This window comes from Patella vulgata, chromosome 9 (assembly GCF_932274485.2).
Source record: "Patella vulgata chromosome 9, xgPatVulg1.2, whole genome shotgun sequence".
Taxonomy (NCBI): Eukaryota; Metazoa; Mollusca; class Gastropoda; family Patellidae; genus Patella; species Patella vulgata.
In genome coordinates, this window is record NC_065887.2 from 10,872,058 (window position 1) to 10,893,469 (window position 21,412).

A 21,412-nucleotide genomic window follows, 5' to 3' on the forward strand; every position below is an offset into this window, starting at 1 on the left:
ATATAGCTAGCTTTAACTGAAGAATACATAGACCTACATTTAATTTTTTAATTTTTGGGTCCCAACACGCAATAGGATGGAAAATTGAGGTCGATCCATGTTCATATTGTTATGAGAATTAAACGGAGGAATTCAAACTAGAGTAGTCAGTAACTTTAAAGATAAAGAAGACTCCCGATGCATTGCAAATGTTATCACATCAAAAAGATTATCATGTGTTACTTTCAAAGTGGCCAAATTATGACCCATTCCATTTCTAAATACTTCTGGATTAGTTTATTATTAACTAGGTACTAGTAGCAATGATAGTCTGATCTACTATCTTATATGGATAATTGGGTTAAAGTCGCAAGTTAATTGCTTGGTTTGACCTTCATTATTTTTTACAACATTAAAGTAGCTAAGTCTTTAACTTAATATCATCCACAGTCTTTGACATTGCAATCAAGACTCATTGGTCAATTTATATCATCATTGATGTTGTTATCTTACCATGAAAAGGTGGGCTTAACTGATATCCAATATTTAAGACAAAATTAAAATTTTAGAATTAGCACACAAATTTTGTACCAGAATGCTTTCGAGCGCCATTTGTAATGGAGAGACTCGTTGATAGTGGCTAATAACCATTCAATTTGGACTCCTCGCGCATTTTGTCGAACATAACTGATTAGAAATTACAGTAAAAACAGAAATGATTGAATGCAAATAAGTTTATATAATTGTACATTCATATTACATTACTATATGCGTTTCGACCCATTTGTGTCCTTCTAAGTGCTAAAGAATAGAGATTAGCTCCTTTAAATCATTGCCATGTCCAGAGTAGGCCTATTAATAACCTGGTGGTAATCCAAGCACACTTGGAAATGTGCATTTGTATAAACTTACAAATCTTTATAATCCCAGATAATTTATAACATTGATTCAATGAAATATTGATAATGGCTATAATTTCCATATTTTGTGATAGTTGACTTCGGTAATATTTTTGATGAACAATTTTTTAATGTTGTGTCCCTTTAAGTTAATTTGTTCTGATGTGGACACAGATCACCAAATATTCCAAATATTCCTACACGAAACAAGGGCCAAAGCTATTTTTAGTTTTCCTCTCCCTTTTCCTTTTACCCCCTTTAGCATGGCAATTTTTGTTGACTTTTTGGTGTAGAATTGAGGAAAAGGGTTTGAAAATACATTTTCTGCCAGGTTTTGGTGAATATTCATAATTTTGATGCGGAAGGATACAAGAGTTGAGAGGTTGGTTACGTTGAAATGTAGGGCCTGAAATTGCATGTTTACTTGTCTCTACTTCCAGCTTGTGTATCTCAAGTTTGCCACATGTTGCTCCATCTGTGGTAGAAAGCGTTCTACCCAACGAAAATTTGGGAAAAAGTTAGAGCCGGTCTAAGTTACGAGAATTAACATTGGAGTCAATGGGGAAATCTTTAGTGATCTGTGTCCATGTCGCAGTTGAAGGGAGCTAACTTTGTAAATAATTTTTTTAAAACCGGAAGTATGCTGTGACACGGTCGTCCACATCTTTATTGTACAGCATAAAATACTGCTTACTTTTGAGTCAGAAGAATCGAGACTAAATACTAACAAGTTGTAAATCGAACATAACTTGTTTTTATCGAGATAGAAATGAACGCCTCATCATTGCTAAGTGTTATTTTTTTTCTTTCGGTTAACACTCTTGTTTATAATGTTGATCCTGACGGCGAGTTGAAGCTTGTGTTGGCGGTAAGTAGATGTCAGTGCCGGTAATAAATAAAAGTTGTCAATTAAATCATTCCATTCATGGACATTTTGATTGACAAAAAATTATAAAACTAATAATTGTCATCGTCATGAGTACCGGTACGGTATAATGATTTTCAGTGAATCGAATGACAATAACCAATCTTATCTAGATTATGCTATTAGTATTACATTCATAATGGAATTCCTTGCTTGACTAGGAGAGTATATTACTATAAAATGGAAGAATAGTTCGGGTAATGAAGTACGATCACATGCCAGGTATAAATTATTTAAAAAAAAAAAAAAATTGTTTTACAAACTTTTTATTTTGGCATATTTAAAGATACTTATTATTATGGAAGATTAGATAAAGAGCTGTCAGTTCTGAATATAATAGTTAAAAATTAGATGATGTAATTTAAAATGGAATATGCTGAAAATTTCAGTCAAATTACTTCACTCTACTAAGTCTAAACAGAGAAAACCTTACCTGTAGGCCTACCGGTAATTAGAAAAATCATGATAACCTCGATTGTCATAGTTACCGCTGTCACCATAATTAACAAAGTCTCGATTATCCATTTTTCTGTTTAATCATCAACAGCAGATCAGATTCAAATCCAATGAAAATCGGACACCTAAGATGGCAACGAGAGTTGATTATGGGCTTTTCATGTTAATAAATGTCTAATTAATAGTTTATATAACCTTTCAGGCCAAAAGAAAGACCTGCAATAGGCAGTTTTACCTCTTGCATAATGCATGTTTAATTGTACAAATGATTTAATTTAACCAGGTGATTTTAAACACGTAGGCAAGTTTTTAATAATGGGAGTCCATAACCATGAAATTAAATAACAACAATTTGTTCATGACATAATCTGAGAAATCTATTTGAAATTTACACTATTATTGAAGGGATCATGAAATTTCAGTACCAAAATATAGAGGAATGTGTATTTACCTGTCTGAAAATTTCAACTCAAAATATTGAGTCGTTTGGACATGAATGTCAAAACCACTTATCTGGACACACGTGTAACCATTTTAAGATTTTGGGTCAATTTTTTCGTGGAGTGACCTGATAATCGATTACTGTTCCTTTAGAGATCAAAACAGTGAGTGATGCATGTTCTGTACTTGATGACGAATGGTAAATTTCACCTAGCCCACATGTTATTTTTATAAAATAAAAGTCTGGTTTTATCCAGACATCACATAATACAGCTTGGGACACCGGTCTCCATTTCCACACGAAGACTGACAGGTTTAAGTTGTTTGAAAATGTATTACATATATTTAGTTAGTCGCTCGACCCTTAGGTAGAGGTTTTAAGGGCTTTTCACACAAAATTAAGCAGTTTTAATCCAGATTGGCCCTTTTAAGTTATCATAATTGCCTTGGATTTAAAAATATTTTTGAACCCTCTGATGGACAAGTAAAATAGGATGTAATGGATAATTTACACAACAGGTAGGACACTAACACATCTACATTGTAGTACTTAGAATAAGGCTATTTTTTATTTTCTGGAGCTGTCAAGCCAGCATGAGTGTTATTGCCCCCTTAAATTGTTTTTAAGCTACACTCATACTGTAAGATATATCTACCTACTAAATATCAGTTTTTAATACTAATTTAATAAACACTTATATTTTAATCTAACCAGATCATCTGCTAGCTCTGTGGCACATTTACAAAGATATTTAATTATTAATATTTTAATATTAAAATATAGTATAGTAGGCCTACAATAAAAAAAAAGGGGAATCAATAACAAGTAAATAAAATAGAAATGATAACATTTATAAATATAACACATATATGTACATGTAATTATCATTTAAAACTTTCAGTGGTCATAGAATTTATACAGAATCTATTCTAATATTTGTGACTGCAGTTTGTCTGGGGTTTTTTGTTCAGGGTTGGCGGCTACACTAGGGCTGTACCGAGGCTGAAACCCAATGCCAATAAACAAATATTCGGTCTATTTTGCATTAAGTTTCAAAAAATTGTTTTTCATCCAAATTGTTTTTCATCCAAATTTTATGTCTGCAATAAAAGTTTCAATAATGACAATGTTCAGATTTGAAAGTCACTTTTTATAGGTTTCAATGAAATGTACATTTGTGTATCATTTGCTATATACATGTAGGTCAAATAATAATTCATGATGTCTTACTATGATACCAAGTGGTTTAGTGTATAAGCTAAACAAAATCGGTCCAAGGACAGACCCATTTGGGTACGCCGGAAGCCTAAACAGAGGGCTAGAAGTAAAGGTGTAGGAAAAAGATGCAATTTACTGGAAAAATCTTGATTTCGCCAATGTTCGAGCCTCTGTATAAAACACTGGAATCACTTATGTAGCTTTGTAAATATTATTTTTGTCTTGTTCACATTCTAATTAACCAGGAAACAACATTTCTTTTCATATTAAACTTTTTTCCATAAAAATAAAAAAAAATGCCAAAAAGTCATATTTTGTTTGAACTTTGATAAGATAGTACATGTAGCACTCGCTAAAAATTTGTGTCTTTATTTTTTTTCTTATCATTTCCAACATAAATTTTGTAAAATAAGGAACACTCTGAAGTTTATGGTAAAATAATTTAATTTAAAAAAAATCTCTCTTTTTATGATCGTAATTGCAAAAGCAATCTTATTCCAGCTTTTCAGACATGGAGATCGAGCCCCTATTCAGATATATCCCAAAGACGAAAATGGTGAAGACAAATGGCCTCTTGGCTTGGGACAACTTACAGAGGTATTTATTGTATTTTATTTTTCAAGCACAGTTTAGAAAGGAGAACTTTGATTCGGTCATGCGGTGTTGGTTTCCTCTTGTCATTAGGTGCAAGACGGAGCGCCCTACAAGGACATTGTCTTATCTTTTAGATGGGATGAAAAAAACTTAGGTCCGAATGCGTACACATTGACAATTGGATTTAAAAAAAAAGGGTAGGCCGTAGTGCAGCACATATGACCGTCTTCATTAGCCCAGTTGGTGCAGAAAAGTAAGGCGTTCAGTCCTGTCTATCTGTCTGTTCAGGGTTGGCAGCTACACTAGGGCTGTCTCGAGGCTGAAATTTGGTGTTTGGAGTACCTCGGTCCGGGAAGTAACATAGGTCTGGTGGTGATGGACTACCACCTCCGTGTACGTAACTAACGTAGGAAAATTAATTGGTGGCTAGCTCTTTTTTCGCACGTATACAGTTAATGGCCATTTTGCTCAGTAATCCCAGCTAGAATTTGGCTATTTTCTAAATTTGTGTTAAAGTTTAAAATATTTGTTTTAGAACTGAAATAAATTAACTATTAGTCAATCCCAATGCTAAAAACATCAACAGAATTGATTGTGTATATCTGAAATAGACACGACCGACGACCGACGCACAAAATAGTGCTAAGATGGCAGCCTCTATGAACAACCATTCGCAGACGCTGTCATTGAAGACGTCAATTCTATGAGTTGTAGATGTTATTTTGTGAAAAATCATTGGAAGAAGAGAGAACATGTTGGGACTGTACGAATTATATAGTCTTTATGGGTGCAAAGGAAACAATGCTTAAGATAAACCTATTGTTTACAATGTAACATGTTGTTGACCTCATGACCCATTGACGTCAATGTCATGACCTGTGATGTGTAGATCACGTGATATGGATATCATGGCTATTGACTGTGTCTGAGATACTTCTCCGCGGGTAGCGTGTCTCAGATGTTCAGAATGCTACTTCCAGTTTTGGAGTTATGCTACTTCCAGTTCTAGACTATACCCGTGCTCCGTCTGATCAACCGCTTGTTTTTCATATCAATGATTGTTGTATTTTTGTTATGTTCAACTGCTACATAAATGGCACTCAGGGAGGACCATACAGAACTGAAAGGATCAACCTGCGGACTAGACCAATCTGATTAAAACTATTTCGTTTTTTATAGTTCAAAATTTGGTTTTACTTGTCTTTACTACACTCGGTTCTGGAAGAGTTGTTATATTACCGGCATTTTGGCTGAAGTGAGGGATAAGCCAATGAAACGGTCTGTTACGGCGACTTCTTGGGGTGTAATGCATGGATCGGCCCCTGACACGACCTTCGAGTACAACTTGTCAGATCTTCATGCAGTGTAGACCATTGAAAGTAGAAAAAAAACGAAGCGAAATATAGATCTGTATTTTATTCAGAATGGGACTAGACACAAACTACACAGGCATTACAAGCTATAAATAGCAACTACCAAATCAAGTGACTGGATCGGGGGGGGGGGGGTCAGGCTTACTAGTATAAATTTTTTTAAATGTTTGAAGATACAATTAACCTGTTTATAATTTATGCTGTAAAATACGGGTGGATGGATGGCTGAATGGTTAGCGTGTGCCCTTTGTTTCATAAGGTCTTCCCCGGTTGTATGTGACAAGGAGTAGGGTCACATGTCCAACCTCGTGGGTTTTCTCTGGGTCCTCTGGTTTCCTCCCTCTGCTAAAGACCTCTACGCGCAAAGCGAATTATTGAAATAAACAATTTGACCATGTGTTAGTCCCGAAATGACCTATTTCTCTCTCTCTCTCTCTCTCTGTAAGATATTTCAGAGATTGCTTCTTGAACGTCCCTACACTAATGTACACTAATATCAAAGATCAGGTCATGCAATTATTATACTGATTTCTTATTGCTAAATTAACTATAAACTTATTATGTCATTTTTCCCCCCTTAATTTTCAGAAAGGTCATCACGATGCATACAACTTAGGAAAGTACTTTTGGAAGAGATATGGAGAACAACTTAAATTGAAACAAGTTTATAAGGCAAATTCACCCGAGGTAGGTTACTTTTTGAACTTTCAGATGCTTTTTTAAAGATGTACATGTAGAATTATGCGACTGTTTAAAGATCAGTTCAAACTTGAAGGCCCAAAAGATAAATTGACTGCCCAGCGATCCGAAAATGTGGTAGACAGGGTTCTTAATCCATTTTGATACGAACCGGCCAGAATTGGGTCAAATGAGGCCCCGTAGGAAATGGGTTAATTATAAGTTTACATTCCCTTTAATATACCTAGACTCCAACAGAGCCATTGTGATTGACTGAAACCATGTGAGGGGTTGGACGGCTGAATGGTTAGCACATGAGAGCTGTATCATACAGTCTGTCATTGAGTCAACTGGCGTGGTTTTGATTCCCCGGTTTGCCTGTCCAACCCTGTGGGTTTTCTCAGGGACCTCTGGTTTCCTCCCATTGATCAAGACCCCTACGCGCAAGCGAATTATTGAAATAAAATTGAACCATATGTTAGTCCCGAAATGTCGTGGCGTGGTTTTGATTCCCCGGTTTGCCTGTCCAACCCTGTGGGTTTTCTCAGGGACCTCTGGTTTCCTCCCATTGATCAAGACCCCTACGCGCAAGCGAATTATTGAAATAAGATTGAACCATATGTTAGTCCCGAAATGTCCTAGTTTGTGTCAAGTGGGCGTTAAACCCCATTTCTCTCTCTCTCTGTCTCTCTCTGAATCCATGTTTGCTAAATATGTGATCAGTTCAGGACAGTCTGTATTAAACTCCATCAAGCCGCAATAGAAATAATGTATGCGGTTTTGACCATGGTCGTTTGCTGAATGCTGTTTCTGGATGCCGATTGTCTGGCAGTTAAAACTTGAAAAACTGTGAGTGAGTATACTTTATTTTAGAAATTAATACCGTTTATGTTTATTATTTTTTTTTTTTTTTACAGTTTCATATTAGGAGTACTTCTATAGATAGAGCTAAGCTGTCTGCGGCTTATTTCCTAGCAGGGTTTTATAATTTGGTTATGGATAAAGCCGAGGAATTCATTACATCTGTTCACATTCCTTTTACACCAGAATCACAAGATCAGGTAAATGATACTTATTTATATACCGCCATTCTCCTCGAAATTTAAAAATTTGTACTGCAGATCCAGGGTCATAAGTCTACCCCAAACGGTTTCAATCCCATAGATGATAAATAAATACAAAAATAATATGGAACACAAATACTATTTGAATTAAAACATCATTGAGAGAAGATCCAGCAAACAGCGCGCCAAGTGAAATTGTAAATGTGTTCCATATTATGTGATTACATGTGTCAATTGCTAAATGCTGCTCAAATAAGAAATCCAATCGATGTAGGTAAAGATCATTCAATGGCATATGCACAGGGAGAATGGGTAGCGGAGCAGTATGGAGGGATATAGGTCGGCTGTTTCCACTTATCTGAAAAAAGAAAACTAAGGGGGATGGTGCGCTTTAATGTGTTGTTGTGTCCAGTTTTATATAAACTTTATATTTGGGCGTTGTTTTGAGTGGAGGGGTGGCTGAAAGATCTAATGTATATGCTTTAGATCATACATGTAAGATCTCTCGTTGCGTTACGTAGCCCCCTTGTCAGTGATGCAGGACGGAGGGCCTGACAGGGACAGCTGTCTAGTCATTCGGATGAGACGAAAAACCGAGGTCCTGTGTACACATTGGCGTGCATGTAAAAGATCCCTTGACAGTTGGAATTCGATATAAGAGTAGGCCGTAGTGCCGCTGTCCGGGCAAAATTTTCCTCATAGCACACTGTATGGCGTATGCCTGTCTTCATTAGCCCAGTTTGGAGCAAAACAGTAGGACGTTAAACCCCATTTCATTTCATTTCTGCGTTACGTAGCATGATTTTGATACCACACTTGTGGGTATTTCTCTGGGTCCTCTTGTTTCCTCCCACTACTAAAGACCCCTACGCGCAAGTGAATTATTGAAATAAAATTGAACCATGTGTCAGTCCGAAATTAACTAGTTTGTGTCGAGTGGAGGTTAAACTCTCTCTCTCTCTCTCTCCAGCCCTCCTGAACACCTATATGTGAAAGGGGGACTGTAACAAATGTTTATAATAAAAAAAAAAGAATAATTGTTTATCATCTGACCTCCTTAACATATATTATTTCAGTTATTATCAATGACAGGTTGTCCTAAAGAAGAGGAACTACGAAGAAATTACCTGACTAATTCAAGCAAGTTCAAAAAGTATAATGATGGCATTAAGGTAACTATGTCCGAACAATCAGATTAAAACACAGATCCTATTTTGTTTTGATTCATTCTTGATTTGTCTCCTAATTTATAACCTCGTCACAATCTGGACTGTAGTAAAACAGAATAGTTTAGATCAGTTTGATACATTCCACCAAAACCAGGAACTGGTCGCTAACTGCTACAAATCGTGCTGATCATGCATTCTCCTCCGCTGCTCCCATTGTTTAAAAAAACTGGGACAATGTACAATCATTTAAAAGGAACTTAAGAACAGAACTATTCCGACAGTCATTCTGTTAATGACATTAATGACACTGTAATTTGCACCAATGAGCAGCCTTTTGATTGGATTTCCAGCGCTATATAAGATGATTATTTATCATTATTATTACTCATCTTGTTATTGTTCTTCTTGTGACTTCCGACGTGGTTTCCCCTTGTCAGTGATGCAGGACGGAGGGCCTGACGAGGACAGCTGTCTAGTCCTTTCGGATGAAACGAAAAACCGAGGTCCCGTGTAAACATTGGAATGCACGTAAAAGATCCCTTGGCAGTTGGAATTCGATATAAGAGTAGGCGATAGTGCTGCTGCCCGGGCAAAATTTCCCTCATAGCACACTGTATGGCGTATGCCCGTCTTCATTAGCCCAGTATAAGAGCAGAACAGTAGGACGTTAAACCCCATTTCATTTTTTTTCATTTCATTTCTTCTTGTGACGGGGGTTGGATGGCCGAATGTTAACATGTGCGCGCTGTATCATAAGGCCTGTCATTGAGTCAACTGGCATGGTTTTGAATCCCCGGTTGTACATGACAAGAATTAGGGTCGTCTGTCCAACCTCGTGTGTTTTCTCTGGGTCCTCCGGTTTCCCCCCACTGCTAAAGACCACTGTGCAAGCGAATTATTGAAATAAAATTAAACCATATGTTAGTCCCGAAATGACCTAGTTTGTATCGAGTGGATGTTAAACCCCATTTCTCTCTCTCTTCTTGTGATACTCTTCTTTAGGTGATGCTCTTCGAAAAAGCTGAGGCTCCGTAAATTCAAGTCCGATCGACATGAAATTTGGCTTGCTTGTTCTTTGAACAATTCTGCATCAATTTGCTGAATTAGATTTTTATAAGCCCACATTTTCAAGTGGACGTATATTGTCATCGCCCCTGTCCATCCCTCGTACTTGATATACCATAAGGTATATCAAGGTTGTGGACCCTCTAGAGGTGTCAATTTCCTTCTGATTTTGATGAAACTTGAAATGTAAGTTTATAACCCAAAGATCTTGGTTCCTTTCGATATTCGTGCATATCGGACCGTAACTTCCTGAATTATGGCCCCTGATTGTACAAAAAATTACGTTTTTAGCTTGTGGACCCTATAGAGGTCATAATTTTTATCACCATTACACCCTAAGGATGGTTGAGTTTGAATTTCGTAAAAATCGGACCAAAACTCACAGACAAAATGGCTGTCCCTCGTACTCAAATAGCGTAAAAATATGGTATATCAATGTTGTGAACTCTCTAGAGGTCACAATTTTCTTCTGATTTTGATGAAACTTTAAATGTAAGTTTATAACCCAAAGATCATGGTTCTTTTCGATATTGGCGCATATCGGATAGTAACTTCCTGAATTACAGCCCCTGATTGTACCAAAAATCGCGTTTTTAGATTCAGGTTCCTCTAGAGGTCACAATTATTATCCGATTTATAAAAACGTTCAAATATATCACTGTTACACTGTAATTTTGGCTGAGTTTTGAAGTTTGTGAAAATCAGACTAAAACTGCCTGAAAAAATGGCCGCCCCACGTATGCAAATATTGTATAACATCTGTTATATCAAACATGTGGACCCTCTAGAGCTCACAATTTTGATCCGATTTTGATGAAACTTGAAATACATGTTTATAACCCAAAGATATTGGTTCCTTTCGATATTCGCGCGTATCGAATCATAACTTCCTGAATTATGGCCCCTGATTGTACGTAAAATTTTGATCCGATTTTGATGAAACTTGAAATACATGTTTATAACCCAAAGATATTGGTTTCTTTCGATATTCGCGCGTATTGAATCATAACTTTCTGAATTATGGCCCCTGATTGTATGTAAAATTGCGTTTTTAGCTCGAGATTCCTCTAGAGGTCACAATTATTATCCGATTTAAAAAAACCGTTTGAATACATCACCGTTACACCGTAATTTTGATTGAGTTCGGATTTTAAAACCATTCAAATATATCACCATTTCACCATAATGAATTTTGAATTCAAATTTCTGGAAAATCGAAATGAAACTGTCTGACAAAATGTCCACTCTTTGTACGCAAATTGTGTAAAAGTATGCCATATGAAGGTTATGGACCCTCTAGAGGTCACAATTTTTATCCGATTTTGATGAAACTTAAAACCTATCTTTATATCCCAAAGATCTCAGTCCCTTTTGATATTTGCACATTTCAGACCATAACTTTTTGGATTATTGCCCCTTATTGTACAAAAAATCCTGTTTGTTTTTAGCTTGTTCTCTATCCATCTCTTGCAAAATGTGGGCGTATCGTGCCTGGCAGCTGCTGGTTGAATTTCATCTAACAACATGGCCATTCCTGGACAATATTACGATCAGATCGTACTTGTTTTGTGTTTGGCTCTGTGAATTTCTTATATTCACCTGATAATCAATTGGGTTGTTTATTTTTTAACAAGGATTGAGTAATTAAATACTTGGAAATTGGACAATCATTATTAAAATTAATCATTCAGCTTTAAACTGGACACAGGTACAAATTAGATGATCTTGGGTGATTTTAAATAATTTATACAAATTTGATATTGAATGAATGTGAAAGAAATAAGTGCTAGATACACAAGATTAAATGATACCTGAGTTACAGTGACAGTACATACCTGAGTTACAGTGCCTGTTGCCAGGATTCAGAGGAAGATCTTTAACTATCTTAGGCTAACTCACAGGTTAGCAGTTTGATATGAAATGAAATGAAATGGAGTTTAACGTCCTACTGTTCTGCTCCTAACCTGGGCTAATGAAGACGGGCATACGCCATACAGTGTGCTATGAGGGAAATTTTGCCCGGACAGCGGCACTACGGCCTACTCTTATATCGAATTCCAACTGCCAAGGGATCTTTTACGTGCACGCCAATGTGTACACGGGACCTCGGTTTTTCGTCCCATCCGAACGACTAGACAGCTTTCCTTGTCAGCCCCTCTGTCCTGCATCACAGACAAGGGAGAACCACGCCGGAAAATCTGGATGAACTTTCTCGGCCAATGCAGGGATCGAACACCCGACCTCCAGGCTAGCGAGCTAGCGTCTTAGCCACGTGATCCCCCTAGCAGTTTGATCGAGATTTTGAAATACAATAGTCTGCTTCGAAAATAGGTAGAATGTTCAAACTTTGTGTAAATATTCATTATGTGAATTTATGAAATAACTATTTTCAAGTTGTTTAATTATTTCAGATGCTATATCCAACGATATCACACATGGCTGGTAATCGGGATGATCCTGTTGATATGATTAAATTTGGCCATATTGTTGATGCTGTTTACTGTGAGGTATGTCCGATAAATATACGAGGGTCGGGTGTGCTTGTTGGATCACAAGGTCTGTCATTGTGTCAATTAGTAGGATCATCTGTCAAACCTTGTTGGACAACATGAGTATTTGATTATATACTCTTCAAAAAAAAGTAGGGGATATTGAAATGCAAATACCTATGCAGGTTGTGATATGATAAATAGTCATGGACACTTGACATGTTTTGAGAGTATGTTCACAGATGAAGAACTAATCGCCCCAACAGAACCACTGAGCTGCACGTGCGACACCCAATAGCACCATACACGTGGGAGGGGTTTATTGTCAAATTTGACACTTCAAGGAAGGGTTGATGAAAACTGCCGCGTGCTGGTTTATCCTTTCCATGTTTGCTTTCCTATCGGTTCTTGCATAAGACTCAGGCGTGGGTCTGTTATGGTGTGGGGAGGAATCACCATGACCGGCAGAACGGACTTGCATATTGTTGAAGGAAGGGTCACTGGTGTGTACTACCGTGACCACAGCCTGGCATAAATAGTTCTGCCTTTTGCTCAACGTTTCATCTTTCAATGAAAGTTAGACGTACAACACTTTCTGAGATAAAAATGACGGAAAAAGACGCGGGTAGTAGATAATCTGAGAATTTAATTAGGATTCAATATTTATAATAAATAGTAAGCGATTAAAGACAACATCGTCTTATGTATGCAATGAATTCTCCTCTGATTTCCAAGACGTGATGTAAACATGACCTGGTTTGATCAAATTTTTATAGCAGGACATTCCTTGGCAATTACAATGTTTTAGAAGGATTTTATGCAAAATGATGACAAATTAATTAGTTTGAATATGTTTTTAGTCCATATATACCATTAAATCACCTAGTTTATACGCGGTATCTTGATATCATTGTTTATTGTGTGAATAAATAACAACATCACTACATATGACATCATTTAAAACATTGTTCATTTACAGTTGAAGCATAATATGTCCCAGCCTGATGTTATAAAACAAAATCTAAAAACACTGATGGAATGGTTTAATTCAAGTCGACGGTATTATGGTGCACCAACTCCAGAAATTATCAGGATTAAAACAGGTATGTACTGTGTAGAATAAGAATAATTTCAGAGTTATGTATTTTGTAGGAAAATGTGTATGAGGCTATATATTTTACAATTCTACTTCTACTTTCATCCTAAAATCAGGCTTTGTTACCTCCGTTTATAGATTTTTTTTTTTTTTTTTTTGATGCTATAATACTGTATTCTTAGGCACGATATTAATTCTATGTTATGTATGATTCTATATTAATTCTATGTCACATAATGTTATAGGTCCACTAGCATCAAGATGGTTAAATCTATTGAGTTGTTGATTCTATAGGGGGATCACGTGGCTAAGTGGGTAAGACGCTGGCTCGCTAGCCTGGAGGTCGGGTGTTCGATCCCAGCATTGGCCGAGAAAGTCCATCCCGATTTTCCGGCGTGGTTTCCCCTTGTCAGTGATGCAGGATTGAGAACCTGACAAGGACAGCTGTCTAGTCGTTAGGATGAGACGAAAAACTGAGGTTCCGTGTATACATTGGAATGCACGTAAAAGATCCCTTGGCAGTTGGAATTCGATATAAGAGTAGGCGATAGTGCCGCTGCCAGGGCAAAATTTCCCTCATAGCACACTGTATGGCGTATGCCCGTCTTCATTAGCCCAGTATAGGAGCAGAACAGTAGGACGTTAAACCCCATTTCATTTCGTTGATTCTATATTAATTCTATGTTACATGTTATAGGTCCACTAGTGTCAAAGATGGTTAAATCTATTGAGTTGTTGATGTTACGTATGTTAAAGGCGGTTTATCTATAAGAGATGTTAATTCTATGTTACAGGTCCACTAGTGTCAAAGATGGTTAAATCTATAGAGAATAAAGTTACTCATCCTGATTCTCTAGATAAAATCTTCCTGTATTCAGCTGTAAGTAATTACTTGTATATTTGAAATTGTTCAAAATTAAAGGCACACAATTTGATTTTCTATTCTTCCGGGTCTTGATAAAAAAAAGGGGGGTTGGATGCCCGAATGGTTAGCGCGTCACACGCTGTATCATAAAGTCTGTCATTGCGTCAACTGGTGGGGTTTCGATTCCCCAGTTGTATGTGACAAGGAATATGGTCGCCTGTCCAACATCGTGGGTTTTCTCTGGGTCCTCTGGTTTCCTCCCACTGCTAAAGACTCCTTTGCACAAGCGAATTATTAAAATAAAATTGTGCCATGTGTTAGTCTTGAAATGACCTAGTTTGTATCGAGTGGAGGTTAAACCTCTCTCTCTCTCTCTCTCCCTCTCTCTCTCTCTCTCTCTCTCTCTCTCTCCTGATAAATAGCCACTTAAAGGAGCTTATTGCCGGAGTCGTGTGGCCTTTCTCTAATAGTTTTAATATGGCTGTACATGTAGATTGCCTTCTTCCTCTTGGACTAGAATTATCATCAACAAGTCTGAAATTTTTTTAAGCCACCTTTCACTGTCTCCGTCAAGCAGGTAATTCGCCACTACTGTTCTCATTGACTTGTGATCACTCATACCAGGAGTTGTCCTCCCATTTACCGTCAATTTCATGAAAATTGCACGATTGTCAGCCTGGAATGTTCCGAATAAACATTATTGCAACCGAGTGACGCGTAATTCAGTCTCGTCACAGTTCTGCCAGTCCAGACAACTGGGATGGAGTGAGAAATTTAGAACAGTTGGTTGAGATATTTTCTTATGCAATCAACGCATGCGGTGTAGCCCGAAATCTCCTCTTCACTCAAACGTCACTATTTTTGGATTGAGAGAATTCAATTCTGGAACGTTCAGTTGAGTATTTCCATTAGTGTTCACAATGAAATTCTTAAACCATGGTGGGATTAAAATTATAAGTGTGTTATACAGGTTGCCCCAAAAACATGTGCCATCTTTGAACTCTGACAGCTTGATAAATTTGAGAAATAATTACATAAATGCGTACAGGTACGATATATACATGGTCAACAAAATGATATCATGGGTTATCATGGACATATGCAGTGATGTCATATCTTATACCACCATTAAACTTTTAAATTAAATATAATAATAGTAAGTGTAGATGGACTGCACCACACATAATTACACACTACGGACAAGACACAATACGCAGAAATCACAAACAAGCGTACATATCAGATTATGTGAATTTATCTGGCGGTTAGCCGTAAGCATCCACTGTGTGGTACAGTCCCGGGCCTGTAGTGATACGGACTTCACTCAAAATTGAAAGACAAACAACCAGGAATATAACCCAGAGAAAAACATTGAGTAATACTAGTACGAGTCATGATCTGCTATATGCCACCATTAAACTGTCAAATTCTATATATATAGAGGATATTTGTCGTTTTAGAGTGAATAACATATTTTATTTCATCGAGAAGCAAGAAAACTTATATTTTCACGAATGCTACGCATTCGTGAAAATATAAACGTTTTCTTGCTTAGAGATGAAATAAAATATGTTATTCACGACAAAACGACAAATGTTCTATTTATTTTATGATTTTACAATCATTTTAGGTAAAAACAACTAGCCAGTGGACTAACACTTTTATTTCACTGATAAAACGCGGTATTCCACTGTTGATCATAAAATAAAAGAGGTTATATTATAATAGATATTCATAGTATGTTGTATTTTATTTTTGGAATAATCTTGTATTTTTTCAGCATGATACAAATGTGATTAGTTTATTAAGTGGGTTAGGATGTTTTAATGATATACAGCCACCATATAGTTCAGCTGTAATATTGGAACTACGTAAAGTAGATGACATGTATTATGTACATGTTTTATATCATAATGATTCCAATATTGATCCACATCCATGCTCAATACCAGGTAAGTGCTTAGGACCTTTGTGGGTTTTATTCCGTCCCTGCGTACATAAGATATTCTTATTGCTTAAATCTTACAATATTAAGTCTTTGACCGATATTATTAATATTATAGGTCAAAGCTAAGGGTTGGATGGCTGAATGGTTAGCGCGTGCGTGTTGTATCATAAGGTTTGTCGTTAAGTCAGCTGACATGGTTTCGATTCCCCGGTTGTACGTGACAAGGAGTAGGGTCACCTGTCCAACCTCTTGGGTTTTCTCTGGGTCCTCCGATTTCCTGCCACTGTTATAGACCCCAACGTGCAAGCGATTAATTGAAATAATATTGATCCATATATTAGTCCCAAAATGACGTTTAATCAAATTGAATTTAATTAGTCCTGTCTTTCGGTTTCTCACAATTTTCTAGAACGTCTTGGGTAAACTCATTTGAATTCTTTAGGTTTGGTATAATTTTGAAGTACTACTTTGTCTTTTTATCTGTTTCTTCCCCTTAATACAGGAGTGAATGGTATTCACATCAATGTTTTGTTCTTTGTTTAAAAATCACCTCAAGTAACAAACATTTATGGGCGTGAATGGTGTTCCCATCAAAGTTTGGTTCTTTGTTTAAAAATCACTTGAAGTAACAAACATTTACGGATGTGAAAGGTGTTCCCATCAAAATTTGGTTCTTTTTTTAAAAATTAACTCAACTAGCAAACATTTTTTTTTTTTCTTCCAGGATGTGATGACAAGAAATGTGCTTTATCTGATTTTAAAAGAGAAATGAAGAAAGTAATGATGTCAACAACAGAAAGAGAAAAAACATGTGTACCAACATTTAAATCTAAGGCATTATCTCTTTCTGACAGTAAGTTATTTGTCACTGTCTGATGATAAAGTTCTATAATTTTTATTTCTATCTTATCAATGTCTGACAATAAGGCCACACCCAAAAAAATATTCTGGTTCTCAGGTACCGCTGCATCATCAAAAATGGGCCGTGTCACGTGTTTTAAAATTTTTTTAAAAATGTGAATAATTTCTGCCTGTTCATATTTCCTGCGATCAAGAGTAGAAACTCTATTACACATTCCCAGGAGTTTAATCGAGATGAAGTCAAAGAATTATTTGGCCGTTATTTCAAATTCTTACTTTTTTTTGGTTTTTCTTCTTTAGAGTTGAATAAGTATTAAAATATAATAATTTTGTGTGTTTTGTAACAATGAAAAACTAGCTAGATTTTGACCAAATAAAAACAAAAAAACGAAAAAATAAAAACCACCCACTTGCATCAAATTTTTAAAAGTATTGTCTGACTTCCAGATATTATTTTTTTGTGTGACCTAAGTTCTATAGTTTTTATACGCCTGTCAGTCATCCACAACTTCTTGTAAACTGCAGAAGTCTATTGAATTTAACCAATTTGCATCAATAACTTCATGATTTACAGCCCTTGTTTAACGTTGCTAAACCTTCTTAACACTCTATCAACAAAAGCTATCATCGGATCTGTATAAATTTATATTCATTATTTAAATTAGTGTAAATGCTCCTATTACCTACAAAATAATAAATATGCGACAATCCTTAGCTGTTGTGGGCATATATTTTATTGCCTGGCCTCTGTTCCATAGTTTTTATTGCTAACATTAAGTTCCTTGATTTTTTATCCTTCTCTGAGAGTAAGCTCTATAACTTAGTCACAGTAAGTATATTTTTATAGTCAATAAATTCTATCTAATTGGGCTGTAATATTTTCTTTTCTTTTTTTTTTGGTGGGGGGAATGTTCTCAGATAATCCTGTGTCACTTACAGGGTACATAAGGAGAGAAATGAAATTGAATGAAATGGGGTTTAACGTCCTACTGTTCTGCTCCTAAACTGGGCTAATGAAGACGGGCATACGCCATACAGTGTGCTATGAGGGAAATTTTGCCCGGGCAGCGACACTATCGCCTACTCTTATATCGAATTCCAACTGCCAAGGGATCTTTTACGTGCAATTCCAATGTATACACGGGACCTCAGTTTTTTGTCTCATCCGAAGGATTAGACAGCTGTCCTTGTCGGGCCCTCCGTTCTTCACCACTGACAAGGGGAAACCATGTCGGAAAATCGGGATGAACTTTCTCGGCCAATGCAGCATAAGGAGAGAGAGAAAGAGAGATGGGGTTTAAGGTCCACTGGGCACAAACTAGGTCATTTCGGGACTCACATATATACTATTCAAAAAAAGTAGGGGATATTTGATTTTGGGGGCATAATACTAAAATATGCAAATGACTACGAAAAAAGTCACTATAGAACCTAACAGAAGAAACATTTCCAGTTACATGTGACGCCCAAACGCACCAATAGCTACCGCATGGAATGCAGGTGATGCTTGGGATCATCATGGGGGTCCAACCCACGATTTGCACGACTCTGACTTTGAATGTTACAGTCATTGTGGCATTGAATTCCAGGGTGGAAACATCAGTTTAATTGTTTTAGTGACCAGAAAACAAATTTTGATATGCGTCGGCTTACCCAAAATGAAAGGTTACGTGCCCTTGGCATGCTACAGATCGGCACAACACAGGCGGTTGTGGCGCGGACGATGAATGTTTCTCAGTCTGTCATAAGCAGGCTATGGTCCAGATACCGTGATACACAATCTGTACAGGACAGACCACGCTCAGGTCGACCAAGGGCGACAACTCAAGCCCAGGATCGATTTATCCGTACCTTGGCCTTGAGAAATCGTGTCATCACAGCAAATCAGATCAGCGCTCGTCTTCAAACAGACACTGGTGTGAGAGTGAGTGGCCAGACGATTCGGAATCGACTGCATAGGGGTCACCTTCGCGCCCGACGTCCTCGCGTGATCCCTTATTTGAGAGATCATCACATTCAGGCAAGACGTCGTTGGTGTAGGGATCGTCAACACTGGGATAATCGACGCTGGAGCAATGTGATGTTTTCAGATGAGTCAAAGTTCACTGTTGATTTTTTGGACAGACGTAGGAGGGTGTGGCGGCGTCGAAACGAGCGCTTCCAAGACGTTAACGTCATCAGACATGATCGATTTGGGGGTGGTTCTGTTATGGTGTGGGGAGGCATCACTGTTGCTGGAAGAACGGCTTTACATGTTGTTGCAGGGCGTGTTACAGGCCAGTACTACCGGGACAACATCTTGGCAGTCCATGTTGTGCCGTTCGCACGACGTCATGGCCACCGTTTCATCTTCCAGGATGACAACACAAGATGTCACAGGGCCAGGATCGTTACAGGTTACCTCCAACAACAGAACATCACCACATTACCTTGGCCAGCACTGAGTCCCGACCTCGCCCCCATCGAGCATGTCTGGGACATGCTTGGACAGAGGTTACGTCAACGTCAACAACGTCCTGCCAATGTCCAAGAACTTGCTGCTGCTATGCAACAGGAATGGGACAATCTGGACCAAAATGACCTTAGACGTCTCATTAGGAGTATGCCACGTCGGATCAATGCTTGTTTGGCAAACAGAGGAGGATTTACCCGTTACTGACTTGGTTGTGATGCTGTGGTAACTTTGCTGTTTGACCCCCGGTATCATTTTACCCTTATAATGGTCAGTCTGTGCCTTACTTAGTCTAACGATCATTTGGAATAAATCGATGAATGTGAACTTCATTTCATTTTGTCATTTGTTTCTTCGTCAGTTTCATTAGGTGACTTTAATAACACTTAAAAATCAAATATCCCCTACTTTTTTTGAATAGTATAGTTCAATTTTTTTTCAATAATTTGCTTGCGTGTAGGAGTCTTTAGCAGTGGGGGGAAACCAGACAGAGGACCCGGAGAAAACCCACGAGGTTGGACAGGCGACCTTACTCCTTTTGTCATGTACATCCGGGGAATCAAAACCATGCCAGTTGACTCAATGATAGACCATATGATTTAATTTTATTTCAATTGTTTGCTGGCTTGTTGTAGGGTATTGACTCAATTACAGACCTTATGATCTAGGATGCAGTCATGACTAGATCGTTTATGAAATTTAAAAAAGACAGGATAATGGATAGTCAAAGGACTATTTGGACGTTTGATGTTTTAGCCATTTACCTAGTGTTGACAGATGTCATGTATGAGACAGGGTATGCTTACTATGGCCTTTCACATTGAATGTGCAGTGATTCTATGCTGCATGAGTCTTTTGTTGTGCATCACCTTTTTGCACACAATTAATCTGCTATCATTATTTATACACAAAACAGCAAAGTCTGGATTTGATCAAATATCGTAATAAGCATTGACAGTACAGACATGCAATGACATTGACATTACAGACATATGTAATGCCATTGACAGTACAAAAGTTCATGGGTCACAGATTTAAAAATTCACTTTAAATGTTCACTATATGCACCACGATTCACAATCTCACCCGTAACAAACTCAATATTCACAAAGACCACAACAACTGCATTGGAAAAGGGTATCATCACATGGAGTGGGGACTGTCACCTCAATAGGGAAACAATAGCCCTGATTATCACTAATGACACTGAGATAAATTAAAAGTAGACTAGTTTTACTAGACTCTTCAACTATATGGCTACATGAGTGATTCACATTATAACAAAAGGATCATTTAATACCACCACTTGTGAATAAGGTAAAAAGCTATTATAGCTATTTACGTCACTAATTATGATTCTTTGTTCTGCTTTTGTCCGAACTTCTACTAATTAGCTTCTGAAATCAAAGTAAATTTAATCTGTTTTATTTCAGATGTGATACCAATAACTATAGCTGTAGTATTATTAGTTTGCCTGATACTGTCTATAATAATGTACAGAATGTATAAACGTCCACGGAGACCTAGAGGTGATCCAATGATGTACAGACCATTAGCGTACGGAGATGATGATGATGATGAAGATGTATAAATCTGTGACAAACGAAATCTCAAGACAAGATTGACTTTGTTCTAGTAGATGGCAATCTGATTAAAGGGACAATAACACTCTTGCTGGCTTGACAGCTCCAGAAAATAAATAATAGCCTTATTCTAAGTATTAGATGTTTAAGTATCCTACCTGTTGTGTAAATTATCCATTAAATCCTATTTTACTTGTCCAAAGGGTTCTAAAATATTTTTAAATCCAAGTCACATTTGAAAAGCTTTACGTTAGGC

At 37.2% G+C, this 21,412-nt stretch overlaps 1 protein-coding gene across 1 annotated transcript; it reads left to right on the forward strand.

Moving 5' to 3' along the window:
- The first annotated feature begins 1,565 nt into the window (after positions 1-1,565).
- Positions 1,566-21,411, forward strand: LOC126831864 (prostatic acid phosphatase). The gene is made up of 11 exons (XM_050562516.2): positions 1,566-1,746; positions 4,421-4,516; positions 6,475-6,573; positions 7,482-7,625; positions 8,705-8,800; positions 12,274-12,369; positions 13,331-13,454; positions 14,242-14,327; positions 16,093-16,264; positions 16,985-17,113; positions 21,007-21,411. Exons 1-11 carry the CDS (start codon positions 1,648-1,650, stop codon positions 21,162-21,164), a joined length of 1,299 nt encoding a protein of 432 aa, XP_050418473.1. The 5' UTR covers positions 1,566-1,647; the 3' UTR covers positions 21,165-21,411.
- The last annotated feature ends 1 nt before the right edge of the window (position 21,412 follows it).

What these genes read in the sequence shown, in the direction of transcription:
- LOC126831864 (XM_050562516.2), top strand. Translation starts at nt 1,648, where the DNA reads ATGAACGCCTCATCATTGCTAAGTGTTATTTTTTTTCTTTCGGTTAAC. An exon ending in ATAAGGCAAATTCACCCGAG is followed by an intron (nt 6,574 to 7,481) that starts GTAGGTTACTTT and finishes TTTTTTTTACAG; the next exon opens with TTTCATATTAGGAGTACTTC. An exon ending in AATTATCAGGATTAAAACAG is followed by an intron (nt 13,455 to 14,241) that starts GTATGTACTGTG and finishes TCTATGTTACAG; the next exon opens with GTCCACTAGTGTCAAAGATG.